Source organism: Bos indicus, chromosome 10 (genome assembly GCF_029378745.1).
Source record: "Bos indicus isolate NIAB-ARS_2022 breed Sahiwal x Tharparkar chromosome 10, NIAB-ARS_B.indTharparkar_mat_pri_1.0, whole genome shotgun sequence".
In the NCBI taxonomy this organism is placed as follows: domain Eukaryota; kingdom Metazoa; phylum Chordata; class Mammalia; order Artiodactyla; family Bovidae; genus Bos; species Bos indicus.
The window spans coordinates 36,271,012-36,293,825 of record NC_091769.1 but is presented as its reverse complement, the minus strand read 5'-3'; the positions used below and the strand labels follow the sequence as shown (position 1 = coordinate 36,293,825).

General features: G+C 46.2%; 1 protein-coding gene across 3 annotated transcripts; it reads left to right on the top strand.

The window, feature by feature from the left end:
* The first annotated feature begins 54 nt into the window (after positions 1–54).
* PPP1R14D (protein phosphatase 1 regulatory inhibitor subunit 14D) lies at positions 55–22,711 on the top strand. Of its 3 annotated transcripts, XM_070797287.1 has the most exons (7): positions 216–350; positions 1,207–1,667; positions 11,932–12,024; positions 12,182–12,440; positions 21,918–22,001; positions 22,155–22,187; positions 22,396–22,711. In XM_070797287.1, the coding sequence occupies exons 4-7, from the start codon at positions 12,189–12,191 to the stop codon at positions 22,459–22,461; spliced, it is 435 nt and encodes a 144-aa protein (XP_070653388.1). In that variant the 5' UTR covers positions 216–350; positions 1,207–1,667; positions 11,932–12,024; positions 12,182–12,188; the 3' UTR covers positions 22,462–22,711. The 3 variants fall into 3 exon arrangements, with proteins under 3 accessions (XP_019824103.2, XP_070653388.1, XP_070653387.1); XM_070797286.1 differs by lacking the exon at positions 11,932–12,024; XM_019968544.2 differs by lacking the exons at positions 1,207–1,667; positions 11,932–12,024 and having other exon boundaries at positions 55–350.
* Positions 22,712–22,814: the final 103 nt, after the last annotated feature.

The following is a 22,814-nucleotide window of genomic DNA, read 5'->3' as shown; positions in this document are numbered from 1 at the left end:
CACCACCGGGGTCACCTTCAAAGAGCGGGCCTCTGGGCTCCGAGGGTGCTAGCGACCTGCGAGAGGGAGGGGACGGAGGAGGAGACATCGGATCAGCCGAGAGACTTCCAGGGAGGAGGGCCGGCCGGGAGGAAGTGAATGGGAGGACCGAGGAGCACGAACATCCCGGGAGTGAAGAAGGGCAGGCGGGCCCGGTGCTCCCACGCACACTTCGGTGACCCCGCAGCCGGTCGGACGGCTAAAGAGCTCACGTACCCGGACACACGCACCGGCGCAGAACAAAGGGCCAGACATGCTCCGAACCCGCTCCGCCTCCTCCTGGCTCTCCTCGGCCCGGGTTACCTGCGCAGGTGAGTGGGGTGGGGCCGGGCCTGCCGAGGTTCCGGTCCAGGTTTCCTGCGCTGCTCGGACGGCCGTTTCCGCCCGGGTGTCGGGTGCTCTGGGGTTCCGGCACCTCCACCCGTCTAGTTTCTGGTGAAACTGAGTCAGTGCGGCCGGGGCGGGGCGAACATTAACCCCGGCGTCGCCGGCCCCGCCCACGCCCGGTGCGCCCCTGCAGCCCGGGCTTCCGGGCCGCCTACCCCCAATCCCTGCCATCTTCCACCCTGCTTCTGCAATCTGGTGCCCAAACAGGCTCAGAGGCCGGCGCGCCCTGCCCCGGTCCCAACCTCGCGGGGCTCCATGCGCCCCAGAAGTACACCCCTATCCCTGGAGGCCCAGACACTTCGGGAAGCGCCGACGACGTCTGGCACCCGAAGGTGGGTCAGGTGCTCAGAGACGCCCGACTCCCTTTCCGGTCCGGGCTAGCATTCCCAGACCCAGGCCCGAGGCGCTAGGGAAGGGGCTGGGGGAGGAGAAACGGGGGAAAGCCCGACGCCAATGATTTCGCTGTCGTGGTCAGCCCTCGGGAAGTCATTTCCATCTTGTGGCGGGAAGAGATCCCATAAGCTGTGTGGCTGCCCCTTTGATAACTGGAATTCCAGATGCCTGCTGGATTATTACCACCTTTGCCAGCTCTGGAAATCCTCCTTTCAGTTACAGTTGAGAAACAGATTTCCCCGGGCCAGGTTAGTGGTTCCTTTTGTTTTGAGGCCCTTCCTCATTTTGTACTAACGTTTCCGTTCGGGTAGTTGTCCGAGCTGACTTAGCTTCATTGGTCAGACGATGCGTTCTCTAGAGCACAGAATTCCTCTCCTCTCTCACCAGGTGGGGTGCTCCTGGTCAGGAGCTGGTTCTTTGTTTCAGTAAAATAACATCCTTGGAAGCTAGAGGTTCCGGATCACCAAAGTAGCTGAGCCTTCACTGAGCCCTGGACTCCTTGAAACCAGGCTCATTGCTTTTCCTGAGTGAAGAACTCCTCTTAAAGGCCATTCTTTACAGAACAGCGTTGGTCCTGTTAATGTTCTCCTCAAAAGAGATTCCATACCGGACTTCCCTGGTAGTACAGTGAATAGAAATCCGCCTGCCAATGCAGAGGTCACAGATTCAAGCCCTGATCCAGGAAGACTCCATATGCCAGGAACAACTAAAGCCCACGAGCTGCATCTAGTGAACCTGTTCACCTAGAGTCCGAGCCCCGCAACGAAAGAAATCGCAGCAGTGGGAAACCCTTGCACCACAACAGAGAGTGGCCCGCAGCAATGAAGACCCAGCGCAACCAAAAATAAGTTAATACAATTTTTTTTTAAAAGAGATTCCACACCTTCACGATGACTTAACAAACCCCAGCCCAATGGGAACGGTCTTCTTACCCACTAGATCCTGTAGCCAAACCTCAGCCTTTTTCTTAGCTTAACTGCAACATTCCCTAGCTGCACACATTTTGGGTATGGGTATTGGGTGTGGGAATCTGGAGTCTGTCTCCCCTCTGAATTTTCCGTTTTTTTCCACTGCCCCAGGCATGGTGGGGAACATGGATGATATGCTGGGGAATGAAGCTTATGATTGTGTAGTTAGTGGAAAGAAAGAATTTTGTTGAGATTTGATTCCTGCTTCCTTTAATACCTTATACATACAAAAATCCTAACACAGAAGACTTACCCTATGGTAATATTACTACAGATTAATCATTACTTCCATCATATATACCATTACAAAAACCTACATCTGATAATGCCCAAAACCTGTTCCCAAGTATTTCCCACACATTGCCCCATTCAGTCAAAACAAACCAAGATAGTAGGTACTAATTTTAATCCCCATTTTACAAATGAGCAAGCAGGCTCAGACAGGTGGACAAACTTGTTAGGTCACGTGACTTTGGTGGCGGAACCGGGATCGGAGTTCAGGCAGGCTAAGTCCACTGCTTTAGCACATAAACGCTGTGCTTTTACTGCACTTTCAATTCTGACTTCAGCTGGAAATTCCACACTCAGCTCAGATCAACTTGCCTTGAAAATCAACAGATTTTCAAGTGGGGATCAGCCACCATTTGAGATGCCTGCTGGGTTCCAGACACATGACATCTGTGACCTTCTAATGCTCACAGTAGCTCTGAGAGTGGTTTCTACTTTGCAGGGAGGCTCACTAAACTCCACCTAGGTAAGGTAGTGAAGAGTGGGAGGCAAGATGCTATAGGGGTTCAGCTTGTGGGCTTCAGACTCAGATTACAGGGTTTAACTCTTTCATCAGCCACTTACTGTCAGTGTGGCCTTTGGCAACTTATTTATCTCCTCTGTGCCTTAGCCTTCTTGTATACAACGTGGGACTTCCTAGGGTTAGTATGAGAATTAATGAGTTAATACAGAGAAAACATTTGACTCTGAGTGCTCAATAAATGTTACCTGAAAAAAGCGAGAGTCAGAATTTTATCTCAAGTATCTCAGACATCAAAAACTACTCTTTGGGAACTTCCTGGTGGGCCAGTGGCCAAGACTCCATGCTCCCAATGCAGGAGGCTCAGGTTCGATACCAGCTCAGGGAACTAGATTCCACATGCTGCAAGGAAGATCAAAGACCCTGCGTGCCGCAAGACCTGACACAGTCAAATAAATATATTAAAAAAAAAACAACCCTACACTTTTCACACTACCTTATGCTGGTTCTTACATCCTAAAGAGAAAAGCTACACATGAAGGGAAAAAGACTAAGTTCACCAAAGCGGTAAAGGTGATGGCATTTGAATGATGAAAATATGGGGTAACATTTTCTTTTTTCTAGTTTAGCAATTATTACCAAAGTTTCTTTTGGTGAGCTTGAAGTGTTTCCATGAGAAAGAGAAAAATACATCATGACAGCTTTCACATTCATATTTAGCCCCGCATTACTTCTTTTTCCACATTCTCTCCTCATCTCACCGACCCAGCCACTTTGTCGCAGTATCTCTGTTCCCCTTGGCTTTCCTTGGGCTTCCCTTGCAAACGTCCGGCCAGCCCTGGGTGGTGGCAGTCTTCTTCGGTAACTGCTCACAGACATCCCGGCTTGTCTGTGGCCACTGCTGCCCTAGTTTTGGGCTCTCTACCAGCTTGCAGATGTACTCCAGGCCACCCTGCACGTGGCATGTGGTTCCCTCCTCCAGCCCTGCCCTTCACCTGTTCAGGGCCTCAGTGACTCCCAAGAGCCTCTCTAGCAGTATGTACAGAGCCATCTATCCTCTGGGTGGGTTCATAAACTTTGGTTTATGGAGAGGCAGAGAGCGTCAGAGCTATTGGGGATCTCAGTTAAAGCCCTTCCCCTTACATATAGGAAGCTGTGTGTCCTATATAGGCCCAGAGATCGGTCTTTGGTTTGTTCAGAGACAAACAGAGCTAGCATGTAGCAGAGGCCATCTCTACACTTCAGGTCTCTTGACTGCCAATATTGGGCCCTTTCTGTGATTCTGACTTACTTCCTACAAAGCATTTCCAGATGGTATTGTTTTCTTTTCTCTCTCTCTCCTTTTTTGGCCATGCTGTGTGGCTTATAGGATCTCAGTTCTCCAACCAGGGGTTGAATCTGGGCCATGGTAGTGAAAGGCCAGAACACTAACCACTAAGCAACCAGGGAATTCCCCCAGATGATATTGTTTTCTGATTGTACATTGCAGGCCCAAGGGAGCTGTCCAGGTGAGTTAGCTTTTTTGTTAGGCCACGTGGTTCACACTCCCTATATGAACTTGGGGAAGAGAAAGCCAGGGTTTATGCTATAGGCTTCCTTCTTATTTGCACCAGTACCAAACACTGATGTTAGGAGTGGGTGGTTTGGTGAGAACATGCAGTCCTTAACACCATACTAGAAAAGGAACACTGAATGCCTTGTCTTGGATGGTGGTCTGGTGGTTTCTATAACTAGGTTTAATGAACTATCTACAAAGACCGCTATCAACGATGGTGGACAGGCCCTCACCTTCCTTGTAAGTGCATGCTGCTCCTCCCACCAAGAGGTGGTGTCTACCTTTCCCTTCCCTTTGAATTTGTAACTTGCTTTGACCAATAGGACAGAGTAGAAGCGGTGCCACGTGGCTTTCAAACCTCAGCCTTGTGGCTTGCATTTTCCCTCTTAGAACCAGTTGTTGGGTAAAGAAGTTTGACAACCCTGAGGGAGAGAGAGGCCACCGGAGGAGAGCAAGACCGGAGGATGAGAGGTTGTGATGGGAGAAGGAGGTGTCTGGCTATCTCACAGCCACCCCCGCTGAGTAGCTTCATTAAACCATTGTTCGCCTTTAGCCCCAGTTGACTCGCTCCAACAGAGGTTAGCTACACCTTCAAAGCCCTGCCCATGTTGCAGAATCATGAGGAAATGTGTTCATTTTAAGCCTTTAAATTTTGGGATGATATCTGTAAGCAGATAAGTTAGGGAGTCCCTGAAGAAAGAGAATCAGGAATGGCCTTCTTGACATAAGAGAAGCCATTGTGGGGAATTCTGTGGTGGTCCAATGGTTAGGGTTCCTGGCTTTCACAGCCAGGGGCCCAAATTTAATCTCTACACAGGGAACTAAGATCCCACAAGCTGTGCAGAGCAGCCGAAGGAAAAAAAGAGAGAGAAGCTATTTTGGCTGAAGTTATCTTGTGTTCCCTGATAGCTCAGTTTGTAAAGAATCAGCCTGCACTGCAGGAGACCCCAGTTCGATTTCTGGGTTGGGAAGATCCCCTGGAGAAGGGATAGGCTTCCCACTCCAGTGTTCTTGGGTTTCCCTCATGGCTCAGCTGGTAAAGAATCCACTTGTAGTGTGGGAGACCTGGGTTCGATCCCTGCGTTGGGAAGATCCCCTGAAGAAGGGAAAGGCTACCCACTCCAATATTCTGGCCTGGAGAATTCCTGGGTTGCAAAGAGACATGACTGAGCGACTTTTACTTTCATCTTGTGACCTAAGCCTGGCCACAGTGCTTGCCCTTGAACAGGTCTAGGTAACAAGGATCTTGAGGGAACAAAGAAAGAACAGAGAAGACAGTCAAACAATAGTCCTGTGATAAAGCAGAGTCCTAGTTCCTCCTCAAGGAATATACATAATAATTTATCTTTGACTCCAGCTGGAGTTAATGCCCCCACCCTGGTGGAGGACAGAATAATGATACTGACCCTCCTGACTTCAATCCACCAAGACTTGGATGCCTAAAACTTCGCCCTAATTCTATGCAGAATTTTCTGCTCAAGCCTCTTCCTAAATATGCGTATCAGTTCAGTTCAGCTCGGGCTTCCCTTGTGGCTCAGCTGGTAAAGAATCCGCCTACAATGCGGGAGACCTGGGTTCGATCCCGGGGTGGGGAAGATCCCCTGGAGAAGGGAAAGGCTACTCACTCCAATATTCTGGCCTGGAGAATTCCATGGACAGAGGAGCCTGGCAGGCTACAGTCCATGGGGTCGCAAAGAATAGGACACGACTGAGCGACCAACACTTTCAGTTCAGTTCAGTCGCTCAGTCATGTCCGACTCTTTGAGACCCCATGGTCACAATGCTTGCCCTTGAACAGGTGTAGGTAACAAGGATCCTGAGTGAACAAAGAAATGTCAGAACAGAGAAGACAGTCCAATAATAGTCCTGTGATAAACCATATGTATATACCCTTAGCTCAAAACTTCCCTAATTTTGCTGTTAGGGGAGAGGCTGCTTTGAGAAAGTTCCCTGGTCTCCTCCTGACTTGCTGCTATTGCTGTTGTTTAGTCACTAAGTCATGTCTGACTCTTTTGTGACCCCATGGACTGTAGCCCATCAGGCTCCTCTGTCCATGGGATTTCCCAGGCAAGAATACTGGAGTGGGTTGCCATTTCCTTCTCCAGGGCATCTTCATCGTCACCCAGGAATTCAACTCACATCTCTTATGTCTCCTGCTCAGGTGGGTTCTTTACCACTAGTGCCACCTGGGAATCCCCAAGGCAAGTAATAATTTGACTTGCTGCCGCTAAGTCGCTTCAGTCGTGTCTGATTCTGTACGACCCCATAGACGGCAGCCCACCAGGCTCTCCTGTCCCTGGGATTCTCAAGGCAAGAACACTGGAGTGGGTTGCCATTTCCTTCTCCAATGCGTGAAAGTGAAGAGTGAAAGTGAAGTCGCTCAGTCGTGTCTGACTCTTAGTGACCCCATGGACTGCAGCCCACCAGTTTCCTCCGTCCATGGGATTTTCCAGGCAAGAGTACTGGAGTGGGGTATTACTTGCTGCAAATAGTAATAAATCCTTCCTTCTTCCAGTCTTTGGCTTGATTGTTTCTGTTGGCTTGACAGCCACTGAGAGGCAAACCCATTTCTCCGATAACAGTTTGTTTTGTGGAAATAACTGAAACAGAGGGACAATATATTTACAGAACAATTTTTAGTATTAATTATCTGATTATCTGGAGAAGGAAATGGCTACCCACTCCAGTATTCTAGCCTGGTGAATCCCGTGGACAGAGAAACCTGGTGGGCTACAGTCCATAGGGGACCAAAGAGTCGGACATGACTGAGCGACTGAGCACTAGCACATCTAATAATTATAGCTAAATAAGTTGTATTTTAATGATCTAAAGACCAATAATTCCCTTGATAATTCAGGGCCATGGAGAAGGCAATGGCAACCCACTCCAGTACTCTTGCCTGGAAAATCCCGTGGATGGAAGAGCCTGGTGGGCTGCAGTCCATGGGGTGGCTGGGAGTTGGACACGACTGAGCGACTTCACTTTCACTTTTCACTTTCATGGATTGGAGAAGGAAATGGCAACCCACTCCAGTGTTCTTGCCTGGAGAATCCCAGGGAAGGGGGAGCCTGGTGGGCTGCCGTCTATGGGGTCGCACAGAGTCGGACACGACCGAAGCGACTTAGCAGCAGCAGCACTGCAGGGCCAAAGAATTTTGAGGAAAGTAATGCAATATTTGTCAAGGTGAGGCCACTGTCATTGGTTTAATCTTCATTTAAAGGAGACAAGCCCCCTCAGATACTGCTGCAATCCTCAAAGGGCTTGATTTATTTGGCCATGCTGCACAGCTTGTGGGATCTCAGTTCCCCAACCAGGGGTTGAACCCCAGCTCTCAGTAGTAAAAGTGTGGAGTCCTAACCACTGGACCACCAGGGAATTTTCTAAAAGGGACATTTTTGAAGAATTCTGCTGACGTCAAAAACGTTCACAATAGTTCAGGGTGGTAGATAACCTCTAAATGATCACCAATGATCCATACCGGCCAGTAATCATGCCTGTGTGTGTAATCTCCTCCCTTCAGTGTCGCTGGACTTAGTGATTGGCCTCTGATGAATAGAATACAGCACAGCAAGTCATGGGATGTCACTTCCTAGATTAGGTTACAAAAAGACTGTGACTTCCATCTTACCTGTCCCTCTGCCTCTCTCAGCGCCCTGTGTCTGTTGGAAACCAGCTGCCATGTGGTGAGTAGCCCACTAGAGATGTCCATATGGCAGGGAACAGATGTCTGACCAACAACACTGGCTTGTGCTGGCTTGCACCCTTCTGAGAACCCCTGAACCAGAGGAGTCGGCTAAACCACGTACTGAAATTGATATAATAAATACCCATTGTTTTAAGCAGGCTTTGCTGGTGGCTCAGAGGTAAAGAATTGCCTGCCAATGCAGAAGACATGGGTTCGACCCCTGGGTTGGAAAGATACTCTGGAGAAGGAAATGACAACCCACTTGCCTGGGAAATCGCTTGGACAGGGGAGCCTGGGAGGCCACAGTGCTGGGGTAACAAAATAGTTTGACATGACTTAGCGACTCAACAATTGTTTTAAGCTGCTAAATTTAGGGGTAATTTGTTATATAGTAATATATAACTGGTGTGTGCCCAGTCGCTTCAGTTGTGTCCGACTCTTTGTGACCCTAAGGACTGTAGCTTGCCAGGCTCCTCTGTCCGTGGGATTCTCCAGGCAAAAATACTGGAGTGGATTGCCATGCCCTCCTCCAGGGGATCTTCCTGACCCAGGGACTGAACCCGAGTCTCCTGTGTCTCCTGCATTGTAGGTGGATTCTTTACCCACTGAGCCACCTGGGAAGCCCTAACATATTCATTAATTTAAAAAATTAGGATATCAAACTATAAACAGTTTATCTGGTACAATCTTTCAAGGAGCCTCTAGAATTTCCCTAGAAGTGGGGTGGGGGGAAACACAGGGTGGTCCAGGGGGCATTCCACTGCAGGTGGTAAGGGTTCCATCCCTGGTTGAGGAACTAAGAACCAAGAAGCATGGTCAAAAAAATTTTTTTTTACATAAGAAAAAGAGAACATCTAGCTCTGATGGGGCCTGCTTGCTGCTGATTTTATTCCACCGCTGGACCCAGGCCTGGCTGGGACAGCAGGGCAGACACCCTCGCCTCTGCCCAAGCCTGCACCCTCTTTATTTCCCCACCCTGATATGAACCTGTGGTCCTGGTGGTTTTTATTTTCTTGAAATTTGAGTTCCCTTATCTTGGGCAAACTTATTGATGAGTGGTGACACGCATAGGTCAATGCTGAGATGAAAGAATGTAAATAAGGAGACTTATACATAAATAATGGGCATTACTCTTTCGTGTGCCATCGAGCGTCTCTGGGACTGTGTTGTGTGTTCCTGCAGAGTCTTAACAACGCCCAGCTTATAGATGAGGAAATATGCTCAGAGAGGTCCCATGTATGAACCTGTGTTCCTGTATTGGCATTCATGGAATTTGCATGTTCCAATCCATCACCAAGTTCTGTTAAATATTACCCCCTAAATAGCTCTCCAATCCGCAACTTCTCACTATCACCAGCAATACCTCCCCCAGTCAGGCCCTACAGCAGTGGTCTCCCCACTGACCTCCAGGACTTCTGCACCCTCTGATCCTCTCTCTATTCAAAATCTGAACATGTCAGTCTGCCCAACCACCCTGGCTTAAGATTTTGCAGTGACTCTCAATGCTCTTAGGATAGAGACAAAACTTCTTACCATGGTTCACAGGGCCCTAAGTGGATAGATCCACCCTGTCTGCCTCAAGACTCACTTCTGCCTCCCTCATCTCTTTAAAAATTTTTATTTATTGGCTGCACTGCACAGTTTGTGGAATCTTAGTTCCCTGACCAGGGATCGAACCTGGGTCCACAGCAGTGAAAGCACTGAGTTTTAGCCACTGGACTACCAGCAGATTTCCCCTCCCTCCTCTCTTTGTTCCAGCTCTACTGACCTTCTCCAGTCCCTGGTGCTTACCCTCGTCCTCCTGCCACAGGGCCTTTGCATATGCTGTGCCTTCTGCCAACTCCCACCTCTCCCCTGTACCTAGTTAACTCCTACTTATCATTCAGAACTCAGTCCAAATGTTACCACTTGTTAGGTCATACCCTCTCTAGACATTCTATATCACCTCTTACCTTTTCTTCAGAAAAGAAATATAGTTGCAGTTTTACATTTATTTGATTAGTTGATTAATGTTTATTTTTACACTAGACTGTAAGTTCCATGAAGGCTGAGACCGTGTCTTTTTTGGATCACCAGTCTCCAGTATTGAGCATAATGTTTGCCTACCAGAGGAGTTCATAAAATCTTTGTTAAATGAATGAGTTAATGAATGAACAAAACCATGGGCTCTTCTGATCTGGTTCCTTTTCCTGAATGGGCTCTTGAACCATTCAGGAGACAGAAACAGAATGGGGAGGAAACTATCATAATAATGCCTATCACACTGTGTAACATGTCATCAAGGTAGAACAACTGAGTCTACAGGCTGTATTTTAGAGGCCTCCCTACCCCCTTCTTATTGCCACCTTCTTCCAAAGAGGGTCAGGAAGGAAGCCACTGCAGAGGAATTCCAGAGCCAGCCTTTGATGGACAGAGCCTCACTGGGAAAGCAGGGAGGATGGGAAGGCAAAGAAAGGAAGAGAAAGGATGTCTGTTGAGAAAGTACTTTGTATTGAACATCATGCTAAATGTTTACACACATCATCTCATTTAATATTTACATATATATTTATTTGACTGCCTCAGGTCTTAGTGGCAGTACATGGAATCTTTGCGGAGCTCAGACTATCTGTCATGGTACTCCGGCTTTAGCAGTTGGGGGCTTCAGTATTTTCAGCACATGCTTAATTGCTCTGCAGCATGTGAGGTCTATAGTTCCCCGACAGGGATTGAACTCATGTCTCCTGAATTACAAGGTGAATTCTTAACCACTGGACCACCAGGAACGTTCCCACCATCTCATTGAATCCTCTTCAAACTCCATTTTGCAAATGAGAAAGCAGACTCAGGTTGTGAAACTGGAGGGTTATTAGACCAAGGCGGGGCAAAGCTGAGTTTGAACTGGGATCTGTCAGCCTTCCTCTGAAGCCCGGGTGTTTCTAGGCTACCATCCTGGCTTCCAACCCTCAAACACCTCCCCAACCCGGTTAACTTAGGGCCTAGAATATCACCATTAAAGACTCATCAATTGGTTTTTGTCTAAAACTCTCTTGTAGGTGTCACTGTATGAGAGTTGAAATTGATAAGTTGGAGACAAATTCAGCATCACAAAGGCAACCACTCTAAGACCTAAAAAGAAATTAGTGAAAAAGAAATACATAAATAAAAATATGAATGTAGCAAGTAAAGGGGATGAGGGAGTATGAGTGAGGGAGCTAATTTCTTATCATTCATATTAGGAGACAAGAGATACTGTCTAAAATGGACAAATTGGAATTTCCCTGGCAGTCTAGTGGTTAAGACTCTAGTCAGAAAACCAAGATCCCACATGCAACGCAGCATGGTGAAGAAGATAAAAAATAAATAGAATGGACACATTTATGTTATTACACAAAGAGATAATGGTGATCACAGGAGAACTAAGAACAGAAACTGTTGGTAGGCTGCCTCTAGGGGGTGGAGCTGGGGAGAACAGAGAAACTTTCATTCTTTATTTGTCCTTCTTAGCTCTTCATTAAAATATATATATATTATATATATAATATATATTCTTCTGTTGTGTAACTTTTCTAAAACGTTTGGAAATTTTTATTACAAAAGACTGAAGAGACAAAAACACCCTTCCTTTAGCATGCAAGTCTGTCTTGAAGTAATAGTCCTTGACACCGGGGTAAATGTTAGGTCTACAGGGTTCCTCAGTGGAACCTCAGTCAGGGGAGGGTCATGTGGTGATAAACATGGCTTTCTAAGCAGTTGCCTCTGGGGAATGGGCTTGGGAGACAAGTTCAACTCTGCAAACACACAGGGCCAGGGGAGTACCTGTTCCCTCACAGTCTTAAAGGCAGCTAACACTCAGACACAAGAGGATGCTGCCCCCACGAGGGCCAGAGATCACCACCCCTCTAATTATCCCTGATGCAACTCTGCTCTCAGCAGCACCACGCTCTGAGCAGGAGCCCTTGCCAGCCAGGGACCCCACTCCTGCAGGATCCCTGTGAGCGTAGCTTCTGAAGGCCAGTGGATCTAGTCCCAGGAAAACGCGGTGCTAAGGTCTCTCTGGTGAGTGTGACTCAGGTTAGAGCCCCGCACCCCTCAGGACCCAAGGGCCTCTTCCACCTCCGAGGCATGGCACCCTCTTGACCTTTGTTCCTGTGTAGTTTATATCCCTGTTTTGCAGCAGCTGCAGAAAGGAAGGCTGGGGCACAGCGCGGGAGTGCCACTTACTGGCAGCCTGGAGCCAGGAGCCTGGCATTCCCAGCACCAGACAAAGGCCAGTTGATCTTTGACCCCCGCCCCCCCAGAAGCCTTGGCCCTGCCTCCACCCGCCTTTCTTTCTTCCCTGCTGGCCTCTCCCTCTGCTCTCGCTCCTCATTCCCTGGCTTTCCTGCTCTGACTGGCAATTTTTCCCAACTCTTTGCCCAAACCAGTCCTTCCATGCTGTCTTCAAGCCCTGCTTCCTGCACATCTCCCAACCCGGACAAGGAGAATCCAAGTAAGAAGGTCCACTGGGCTTCTGGGAGGAGGAGGACATCATCCACAGACTCCGAGTCCAAGTCCCAGTCCGACCCCTTCCGACCCCGGTCCCGGAAACCCAGCCGGCTGACGGTGAAGTATGACCGGGGGCAGCTGCAGCGCTGGGTGGAGATGGAGCAGTGGGTGGACACCCAGGTTCAGGAGCTCTTCCAGGTGGGTAGGACCTGGCGGGCCTGGGGACTGGAGGGCACAATAGAAGTGTTCTATGGAGAGGAAGCTTTTCCCACAGGCAAGGCATGGGTTCGCAGTCCTGAAACTGGCCTCCCATTGGTCTGGGCTCTGCCTCCCACTCTATAATCTGGAGCAGGTCTTTTAACATCTCTGAGACTCAGTTTTCTATCTATAAAATGGGGCTATCAATGCCTGTTGTACCCCTTTTGTAGAACTTTTTGAGGCTCAGATGAGATGGTAGAGGAATATTTGTATTTTAGGTCTGTATTTACTTTCATCCTCAACACACATACCTGTCTAGTGCAACGCTGTTCACTCCTGTAGCTATCAGCCATGTGCAGCTATTTAACTTTAAACTGATGAAAATTAAATGCAATTAAAACTTCAGTCCTCAGTCACACTAGCTACATTTCAAGTGCCCAATACCTCCAGGTGACTAGTGGCTACCAAGTTGCCAGGACAGATACAAAACCTTTCCTTCATCTCAGAATGGATAGTGCTGGAGTAGAATGTCAGAGTGACCAATAGTGACCACTGATATGAGCGCCTGACCTAGCCTTGGCCCTGGCTCCGACTGATTCCCCTCAACCACATCCTGGGAGAGCAGCATTTTATTTACCTAGATACCTCCAAATCGAGATCCTAGTGTAGTAACAAAGGTTGCTCCAACAAGAATAACATTTTGAGCACTTAACCATACGCTAGGCACAGTGTCCAGAACCTGCCTTACGTTATTTCATTCAGCCCTCCCCACAAGTCCATTAGGTAGATTCTGTTTTGTTGTTGTTTAGTCACAAAGTCCTTTCTGACTCTTTTGAAGCCTGCCAGGCTCCTCTGTCCATGGGATTTCCCAGGCAAGAATACTGGGGAGGGTTGCCATTTCCTCCTCCAGCGCATCTTCCCAACCAGGGATCCAACCCAAATCACCTGCTTGGCAGGCATACTTTTTACCACTGAGCCACCTGGGAAGCCCAGATACTGTTTTACTGTGGAGGAAATGAGGACAAGGCAATGGCAGCCCACTCCAGTACTCTTGCCTGGAAAATCCCATGGATGGAGGAGCCTGGTAGGCTGTAGTCCATGGGGTCGCTGGGAGTTGGACACGACTGAGCTACTTCACTTTCACTTTTCACTTTCATGCCCTGGAGAAGGAAATGGCAACCCACTCCAGTGTTCTTGCCTGGAGAATCCCAGGTATGGTGGAGCCTGGTGGGCTGCCGTCTATGGGGTTGCACAGAGTCAGACACGACTGAAGCGGGTTAGCAGCAGCAGTGGAGGAAATGGAGGCTTAGAAATGTTGAATAAGTAGCCCAGGGTCACACCACTAGAGAGCCCTGGGACCAGGAGCTGAGCTGGGGCTCTGCCTGTAGCGTCCGAATGTTTATTCACGTAGCTTAGTGGTTCCCCCAAGTTCTTCAGAAATAATTCAATGCCCCTGTTGCACTTCAACTAAATTTCAGTCTACTGGAGTGGGGCCCAGGCACTGGTCTTTTTCATAAGCTCCACTGCCGATCCTAGTGTGTGGCTAGCAAGAACCTCTGCACCATGCCAGAGTCCTCCTTGTCCACATGCCATGGTCCTTGTTTCTCTCCTTCCTTACTCAGGTCCTGTCTTTTTCTTGGGGGACAGCAAGGGTTTGTGACTCTCCCAGGTAAGAGCTGTGTCAGTGGTCCTGCAGTGGGGGTGGGGAAGAGTGATACCCGTGGCCCAGGCTGTCTTGTCAGGCTCACTGTGTCACGTATCAGTTTGGTCCAGGTGTTGACAGTGTCCCTGGCAGCACTTGTGGAGGAGAGGGAGATGGCTTGGAGCTGGGAGCAGGAGAGGCAAGCTTTCTTGGCCCGTGTCTACTCTGACTTTACTGGACATTGCCCTGCCCTTCATTCCTGCCAGCACCCTGCCTCTCTGGGTCTGTTTCAATTTCAGATTGTTAGACTTGTGGATAAAAAGTCTCATATTTCAGACACCTCAGGGCAAATCCTTCCAGGCATTAGAGAGAGACAATAGCCAAAGAATCTTGTTTTGCAAGATCAAGGCAGGGGAAAAGCTGTAGAATTATGAGCTCATAAGGTTAGAAAACAGGACATGTGGGAAGACTGCTCCCAGGAAATGACTGGAATAAAATACCTGACCTGTGGTTGCCATGGCAATTGTCCAAAGGTGCCAGGTGGGAGTTCCTGTCCTAATCTCTGCTCTTTTCAGCAGGAAGCAGGCAAGTGGGTGGGAAGCACTAGGTAGAGGCTGGTCACCTTGGGCAGGGATTGAGGCAACTCAGTCTTCAGCTTACCCAGCTTCAGTTCTACCTTCATAGAGTCCCTCTCTACCAGCTGCCCGCCTACCCCTGGCCACATGCCCACCCTGGATAGCACTGCTGGATTGGTTCCAGGAGTAGGTTGCATTACTGCTTTTAGTTTAGTTTAATGGGACCCAACCTTCCTTTGTTGAAGGGCCCCACCTCTTCTCACTGGGTGTGCAGCCTGTTTTAGGGTCTTAAGAAGAGCCAAGTCTGGATTCAACAAGGCAAACTGACTTGGGGCCCTGGAGCTCCTGTTGTCCAGAAATGATTGTGTAGATTCGGCTTTTAAGCAGGGACTTAAACACTCGTGAGCTTCTCCTGTTTAACACTATGCTCCGGTTTGGTTACCATCCCCTACTTCCTGTCTCCTTTACAAGGCCCTTTAATGGATTTGTACTCAGAGCCTTTGCTAACTTTCCCCCTTCTCTTCCTATCACTATTCAAACTACTGTAATCTACAAACCACTGCAACCTGACTTCTGTTCCCACCACTCTATTGAGACCTCTTGGCAAAGTCGAGGATCACTACCTGGGGGGCTAAATAGTGTACATATCAGCAGGGGACACTGTTGACCACCCCAGAGTTTTGAAACATTCCTGTTGTTTCCATGACACAGCCCTTTTGATGTGATGACATTTTAAAAAACAATCTATTCAACTTACAACCGTAAAAATGTACCGCCTGTACCTCCCGAGGTCTCTCTTGAGTTCCTGGGTGATCAGGGATGACCCTCCACTCTGGCTGAGTGGACCTTGATTTATCTATCAGTCCTCTGTGAGGTCAGGGAACTGTTCATTTCTGTGCCTGCCGTGTCTCATAGTATCTGGCCTCGTGAAGTTTTACCCTCTGAATGTGTACCTTGTGTTCAGCAAAAGCTCAGGAGAACACTTCTGCAGACTTTTGGAGGTCTCTTTCTTCATAACTCCCTCCTCTCTGGAACTTGTCCATTTACAGCCACCTCAACCCCAAACTCTGATCTCTGTCATATCAATTTAGTATGACCACTGCGCTCTGCTTGGGATCTGCCTCTCTGCTCTGTGGTCTGGAAACTGCCTTCAGGATGAAACCCAGGACAATTGTAGAGTTTATCTCTTTCATTTCTCTTCTTTCCCAGGTAGTGCTGAGTTACCTGTTGTCTAAAGTCTGAGAACACTGTTCATATATTTTTGTCTAGTTTTCTAATTATTTTCTGACTAGTTACTTATGTTGAGAGAATAAATCTGGTCCCTGTTACCCCATCATCAGAAGTATAAACATCTTGTTAACTCCTACTCAGCCTTCAGGTCTCAGATTAGAGATCACTTCTTCCTGGAACCCTTCCTAAACCCCGGTCTTGGCTAGGTTCCCCTTTCATGTGCTCCTATAATATCTCATCAGAGTGCTTAGCTAAGCTAAGTCACTTCAGTCGTGTCCGACTCTGTGCGACCCCGTAGACGGCAGCCCACCAGGTTCCCCTGTCCCTGGGATTCTCCAGGTAAGAACACTGGAGTGGGTTGCCATTTCCTTCTCCAATGCATGAAAGTGAAAAGTGAAAGTGAAGTCGAGAAGTCGTGTCCGACTCTTCGAGACCCCCTGGACTTCAGCCCACCAGGCTCCTCCATCCATGGGATTTTCCAGGCAGGAGTACTGGAGTGGGGTGCCACTGCCTTCTCCTCAGAGTGCTTATCACCCTGTATTATAACTACCATTTTGCTTGTCAGTATCCCTCAGGAGAATATAAGCTTTTCGAGAGCAAGACCATATCTGCCTGTCTTGCTGTTATGGCCCCAGGACTCATCACAATGCTTGGTGCACAACATGCTCTCAATAAGGATGCATTTAATAAATGAATGCTAAATCAGATGAGCTAGAAACCGAGGAAACAAAGGAGAAAGTCTAGAGCTTAGGGTGAAAGAACTAACTTAGAATCCTAGCACTAATTTGCTTTTAAAAGGGTATAGAAGGACCAAAACTAGTAACAATGATTAACCATGGGCAGTGGAAGGAATGAGAGGGTAATTGAGGCATTTTTTCCCTTCTTTCTTTTCTAAATCAACTTTATTGAAGCATAATCGGCAGACAATAAAATGTGCCTATTTTTAGAGTAGGGGGTAAGCATTAGCTTGTCAAGATATGGAACATTTCCACCACCCAAAAAGTTCCCCCCAATAGCACTTACTTTTAAACAATTTATACAACCAAATTAATTAATGCATCTGTTTTTACTATGTCTCCTCAACTGCCCCTAAGATAGGTTCTTTGAGGGCAGGATCTTTGTTTTGCTCACCGAAATTCCCAAGGTCAGAGTGCCAGGTTAATAGTAGCCAGTGGACACACTTGTTGAATGAATAGATTCCAGATAATTAAATACTCAAATAGAAAAGGTAAAATTATCAAATATCTAGGAAAATGTAAGGTGACTATCAAATATTTACCCAAATCAGTATGGGAAGAACCTACTAAGCATAGAAAAAAAATTTTTTTAAATGAAGCAAAACTCAACCTGGAAAAAAACATTATTTCCAATTATATAATACACCTATTTCTCCAATGCCTCCCCCAAACAGTATATCCATGATATATGGAATGCTAGGGATAATCTGAATCAAAACAAACAAATAAGCTTCTTTAGTCAGTTAAAAAAACCCCTCAACAACCCCATAGAAAAATGGAGAAGGCAGCAGTTCTTGCAGTGTGTTCTGGTGACACCAGGGGTTCCCAAGACCTTTTCAGAGGGTCTACAATTATTTTCATAAATAATGCAATAAGTTGTTTGCCTTTTCAACTATATTGATATACGCACTGATGATGCAAATCAGTGGTGGACCTTGGCATGAATCAAGAAAATTGCACCAACCTATTCTAGAAGTCATGATCTTCCCCATCAGGCAACTTTCACTTAAGAAAGTCCCTGATGAAGCACTACAAAACCTTGAGTTTACATCTTAAATTTTAAAAAAACATTTTTATTAAGGTGTAATCAATATTCGTTTCAGGTGTACAATGTAATGACTTTATATTTGTGTATATTGCAAAATGATTACCATAATAAGCCTAGTTAACCGCTGTCTTCATACATAGTTTCAACAAATTATTTCTTTTTCTAAAAATAATTTTATTTATTTATGACTGTGCTGGGTCTTCACTGCCGGGCGAGCCTCTCTCTAGCTGTGGTGCGAGGGCTTCTCATTGTGGTGGCTTCTCATTGCACAGCACAAGCTCTAGGGCATCTGGGCCTCAGTAGTTGCAGTGTGCGGGCTCAACAGCTGTGGGTCCCAGGCCCTAGAGTTGTGGTGCAATAGTTGTGGTGCGCAGGCTTAGTTGCTCTGACTCATGTGGGATCTTTCCGGACCAGGAATGGAACCCTTGCCTCCTGCATTGGCAGTTGGATTCTCTCTTTTTTTTTTTTGACTGTGTTGGGTTTTAGTTGCGGCTCATGGGCTTCTCTCTAGTTGTGGTACCTGCGACACGTGGGATCATAGTCCCCTTATCAGAGATCAAACCTGAACCTGTGTCCTCTGATTCTGAAGGTAGGAAGGCAGATTCTTTACCACTGAGCCACCAAAATTTTTTTTCTTGACAGGAGGACTTTTTTTTTTCTTTTTTCAAACCCATGCTCCCTGCAGTGGAAGATTCTTAACCACCAGACCACTAGGGAAGTCCCAAGGAGGACTTTTAAGATTTATTCTTTTAGCAACTTTCAAATAGGCGGTACAACATTATTAATGCTAGTCACCATGCTGTGCATTAGAGCCCCATGACTTATTTATTACTGGAAGTTTGTACCTTTTGATTTGTTTTACTCATTTCGCCTTTCCCCACCCCCACCTCAGCAACCACCAATCTGTTCTTTTATTGATGAGTTCTCTTTTTTTTAATGCCACATATAAGTGAGATCATACAGTGTTTGATTTCTTTGATTTATTTCACTCAATGTAATACTGTCAATGTAATTCATGTTGTTGCACATGGCAGGATTTCTTTCTTTTTTATGGCTGAATAGTTTTCCAGTGCATATGTATACACCACAGCTTCTTTATCTATTCACCCATCGATGGACGCCTATGTGGTTTCCATATCTTGGCTACTGCAAATCAACACTGCAGTGAACATGGGGGTTCATATATGTTTTTGAATTATTGTTTTCATTTTCTTTGGATTAATATCCAGAAATGGAATTACTGGGTTATATGGTAGTTCTATTTTTCAGTTTTTGAGGGACCTCCATACCATTTTCCATAGTGCCTGCACCAATTTACATTTCTACCAACAGGGCACAGAGGTTCCCTTTTCTCACATCCTCACCAACACTTGTTATTTATTTTTTTGCTATCTTTATTTTAAAAATACATGCACATGGTAAATTTTTTAAAAAATAATAAAATGGTACACAAAGATGTAAAATGAAAAATATGTCTTTACTAACTTATAGAAACACTTGTTATTGTCCTTTTGATAATAGCTATTCTAACAGGAGAAGGCAATGGCACTCCACTCCAGTACTTTTGCCTAGAAAATCCCATGGACCTAGGGGCCTGGTAGGCTGCAGACCATGGGGTTGCTAGAGTTGGACACGACTGAGCGACTTCACTTTCACTTTTCACTTTCATGCATTGGAGAAGGAAATGGCAACCCACTCCAGTGTTCTTGCCTGGAGAATCCCAGGGACGGGGGAGCCTGGTGGGCTGTCGTCTATGTGGTTGCACAGAGTCGGACACGACTGAAGCAACACAGAAGCATTCTAACAGATATGAGGTTGTATCTCACTGTGGTTTTGATTTTCATTTCCCTAATGATGAGTGATTTTGAACATCTTTTCATTTGCCTGTTGGCCATCTATATGTCTTCTTTGAAAAAAACGTCTATTCAGATACTCTGCCCATTTTTAAAAATTAGATTTTTTTGCTATTGAATTGTCTCAGTTCTTTATATATTTTAGATACTAACCCCTTATGATTTGCAAATATTTTATCCTATTCAGTAGGTTGCCTTTTCGTTTTGTTGATGGTTTCTTTTGCTGTGCAGCTTTTCTCTTTTAATGACTCTATTTTTTATTTTAATGACTTTATTGTTTTAGGTTCACAGCAAAATTAAGCAGAAGGTGCTGGGAATTTCCATATTCTCCCTGTCCCCACACATGCACAGCTTTCCCACTATCAACACCCCCCTACTAGAGCACTAGTGCTCATGAATTTATATTGCTACATCATAACTACCCAAAATTCAGGGTTTATATTGGGATTCACTCTTGGTGCTATACCTTCTAAGGGTTTTCACAAATGTGTAATGACGTGTGTCTACCCTCCTGGTATCATCACGTAGAGTGGTTTGGCTGCCCTAAGAATCCTCTGTGTTCCACCCATTCACCACTCCTCCACTGTAACCCCTGGTCTTTTTATTGTCTCTGTAATTTTCCAGAATGTCATATGGTTGGAATTGTACAGTGTGTAGACTTCTCAGGTTGGTTTCTTTTGCTTAATAATATGCATTTAGGCTTCCTCCATGTCTTTTTATGGTTTTATAGTTCATTTTGTTTTAGCACTGAATAATATGCCATTGTCTGGGTGCACCACCATTCATTCATTCATTTACCTACTGAAGGACATCTTGGTTGCATCCAAGTTTTGGCAATTATGAATAAAACTGCTATAAACGTTCATGTGCAGGTTTCCGTGCAGATATATTTTCAACTCATTTGGATAAATATCAAGGAACACAAGTGCTGTTTTGTATGATAGGAGTATGTTTTGTGTTGTAAGAAAGTACCAAACTGTCTTCCAAAGTGGCTATGCCATTTTGCATTCCCACCAGCAGTGAACAGGTATTCCTATCTCTCCACAGCCTCATCAGCATTTGGTATTTTAGTTTGTTTTTGTTTGCCATTTTAATAGGTATGTAATGGTATCTCATTGTTATTTCAATTTGCAATTCCCTAATGAAATGGCAACCCACTCCAGTGTTCTTGCCTGGAGAATCCCGGGGATGGAGGAGCCTGGTGGGCTGCCGTCTATGGGGTCACACAGAGTCAGACACGACTGAAGTGACTTAGCAGCAGCAGCAATGACATATTATGTTAGCATCATATGCTATTTGCTATCTTTGTATCTTCTTTGGTGAGGCAGATATACAAAATTTCCCCCTGTTTTTAAATTGGATTATTACTTTCTCATTGTTGGTTTTGAGAGTTCTTTGTATATTTTAGATAACATCCTTTATCAGATATATCTTTTACAAATATGTTCTCCCAGTCAGTGGTTTGGTTTCTTACTCTCTTTACCTTCTTTCATTTTTACTTTTATAAACTATGTATTGCTTAAATTTTTGCAATGACTATAATAACTTTTAAAGTTAGCTTTATTGAGCTATGATTCATATACCATACAATTCCCACTTAAAGTGTAAAATCCAAATAGTTTTAACTATCTTCATAGGTTGTACAACCACCAGTATGGTCTACTTTTGGAACATTTCACTATCCATAAAAGAAGCCCTGTACCAGTTGGTAGTCACACCCCATTCCTTATCACCACCAGTCCCAGCCTTAGGCAACCACCAGTCTACTTTGTGTCTCTATACACAAACATCCTACTCTGGATGTTTCATACAAATCGAATCATATAACATGAAGCCTTTGTAACTGGCTTCTTTCACTAACATGTTTTCAAAGTTAATCCCAGTTGTAGCATGAATCAGTCCTTTATTTCTTCTTATTGCTGAAAAATACTGTATGGCTACATAATATTTATTTATCCATTCACCAGTGGATGGTCATTTGAATAAGAATAATGCTTTGAACTGCACTCATATGTGATTTTTACATGAATATATATTTTCACTTGTCTTGGAAATAGACCTAGGAGTGGAATTGCTGGGCCAAATGATAACTCTATATTTAACATATTAAGGAGCTGCCAAATTGTTTTCCAAAGCAGCTGTACCATTTTATATCCCTACTAACAATGTTTATAACTCTTGAAATTAAAGATACTCTTTTTAAAGAACCCTAGACTTTCAGGTAGAACATAGTAGGTGTTTGGTAACTGTTGAATGGACGGATGAATGGGTGGTTCGAGTAAGGAGAGGAACTGAACATGGAAAATAGAGTGGGAGATGGGTGAACCCAACTGCCTTTCACTCCAGCACCAGCTGGCTGGGCTCCTCTGAGCCCCATGTGGTTCCCAAACAGGATCAACCAACTTCTTCAGAGCCTGAGATCGACCTGGAGGCTCTCATGGAACTATCCACAGAGGAGCAGAAGACTCAGTTGGAGGTAGAATTGGGGACCAAGGGGAACCCAAGAACCCAGGTTCTGCTTCCCCATCCAGTGTGGGGAGAACCAGTTCAGAGGGGGAAATTCCTGGGAGACTGGGGACTCGTGAAAAAGTGCTGTGGCTCAGGGACCCACTCTGCTTTCTTCCACCAGGCTCTTCTCCAAAACTGCCCCCGCCCCACAGAGGTAAGTGATGCTCTGGTGGTCTGGGCTAAGAGGGGGCCCAGTGGGCCAGCAGCTAGTGAAGAGGAAGGTTTGGCCCTGGGTCCTTCTCCCCTTTCCTGACTTGGAGGCCATGGAATCAGGTGGAGACTAGGGGGAGCACTGTGGTGGGGTAGGTGTGACCCCATAACCTGATCTCATCCCTGCTTCTGCTCCTCTGTTTCTTTCTCAGCCTTTTATCTCTGAGCTGCTCAGTCAACTAAAGAAACTTCGGAGACTCAGTCGACCTCAGAAATAAGCCTTGTGAGACTAGCTTCATCAGCCTCAGCACTGCCCAGTCTGCCCTGAACCCCTGGATCTTCAGCTGGGTGGGAAACCACTCCTTGGGACCCAGACGAGGAACATGGAGAATGAGGAGGGACATTTGAACGCCACTGTCTGTGTGCAGCCACAGCTGGTTCCTGTCAGCTGCACTGTCTGGGAACCAGTCATGGCTGTTGCCCACTGCCTTCCTATCAGCCAAGTGGATAAAACCTTCAGGAACCCCAGCTTCATGGAGTGTGGTGCATATCTGTGCTGACAGATGGGGGAGGGAGAGGGTGAAGTCTTATACCAGAAGGCCAGCATCCAAGTCACTAGGCTCCCATATAC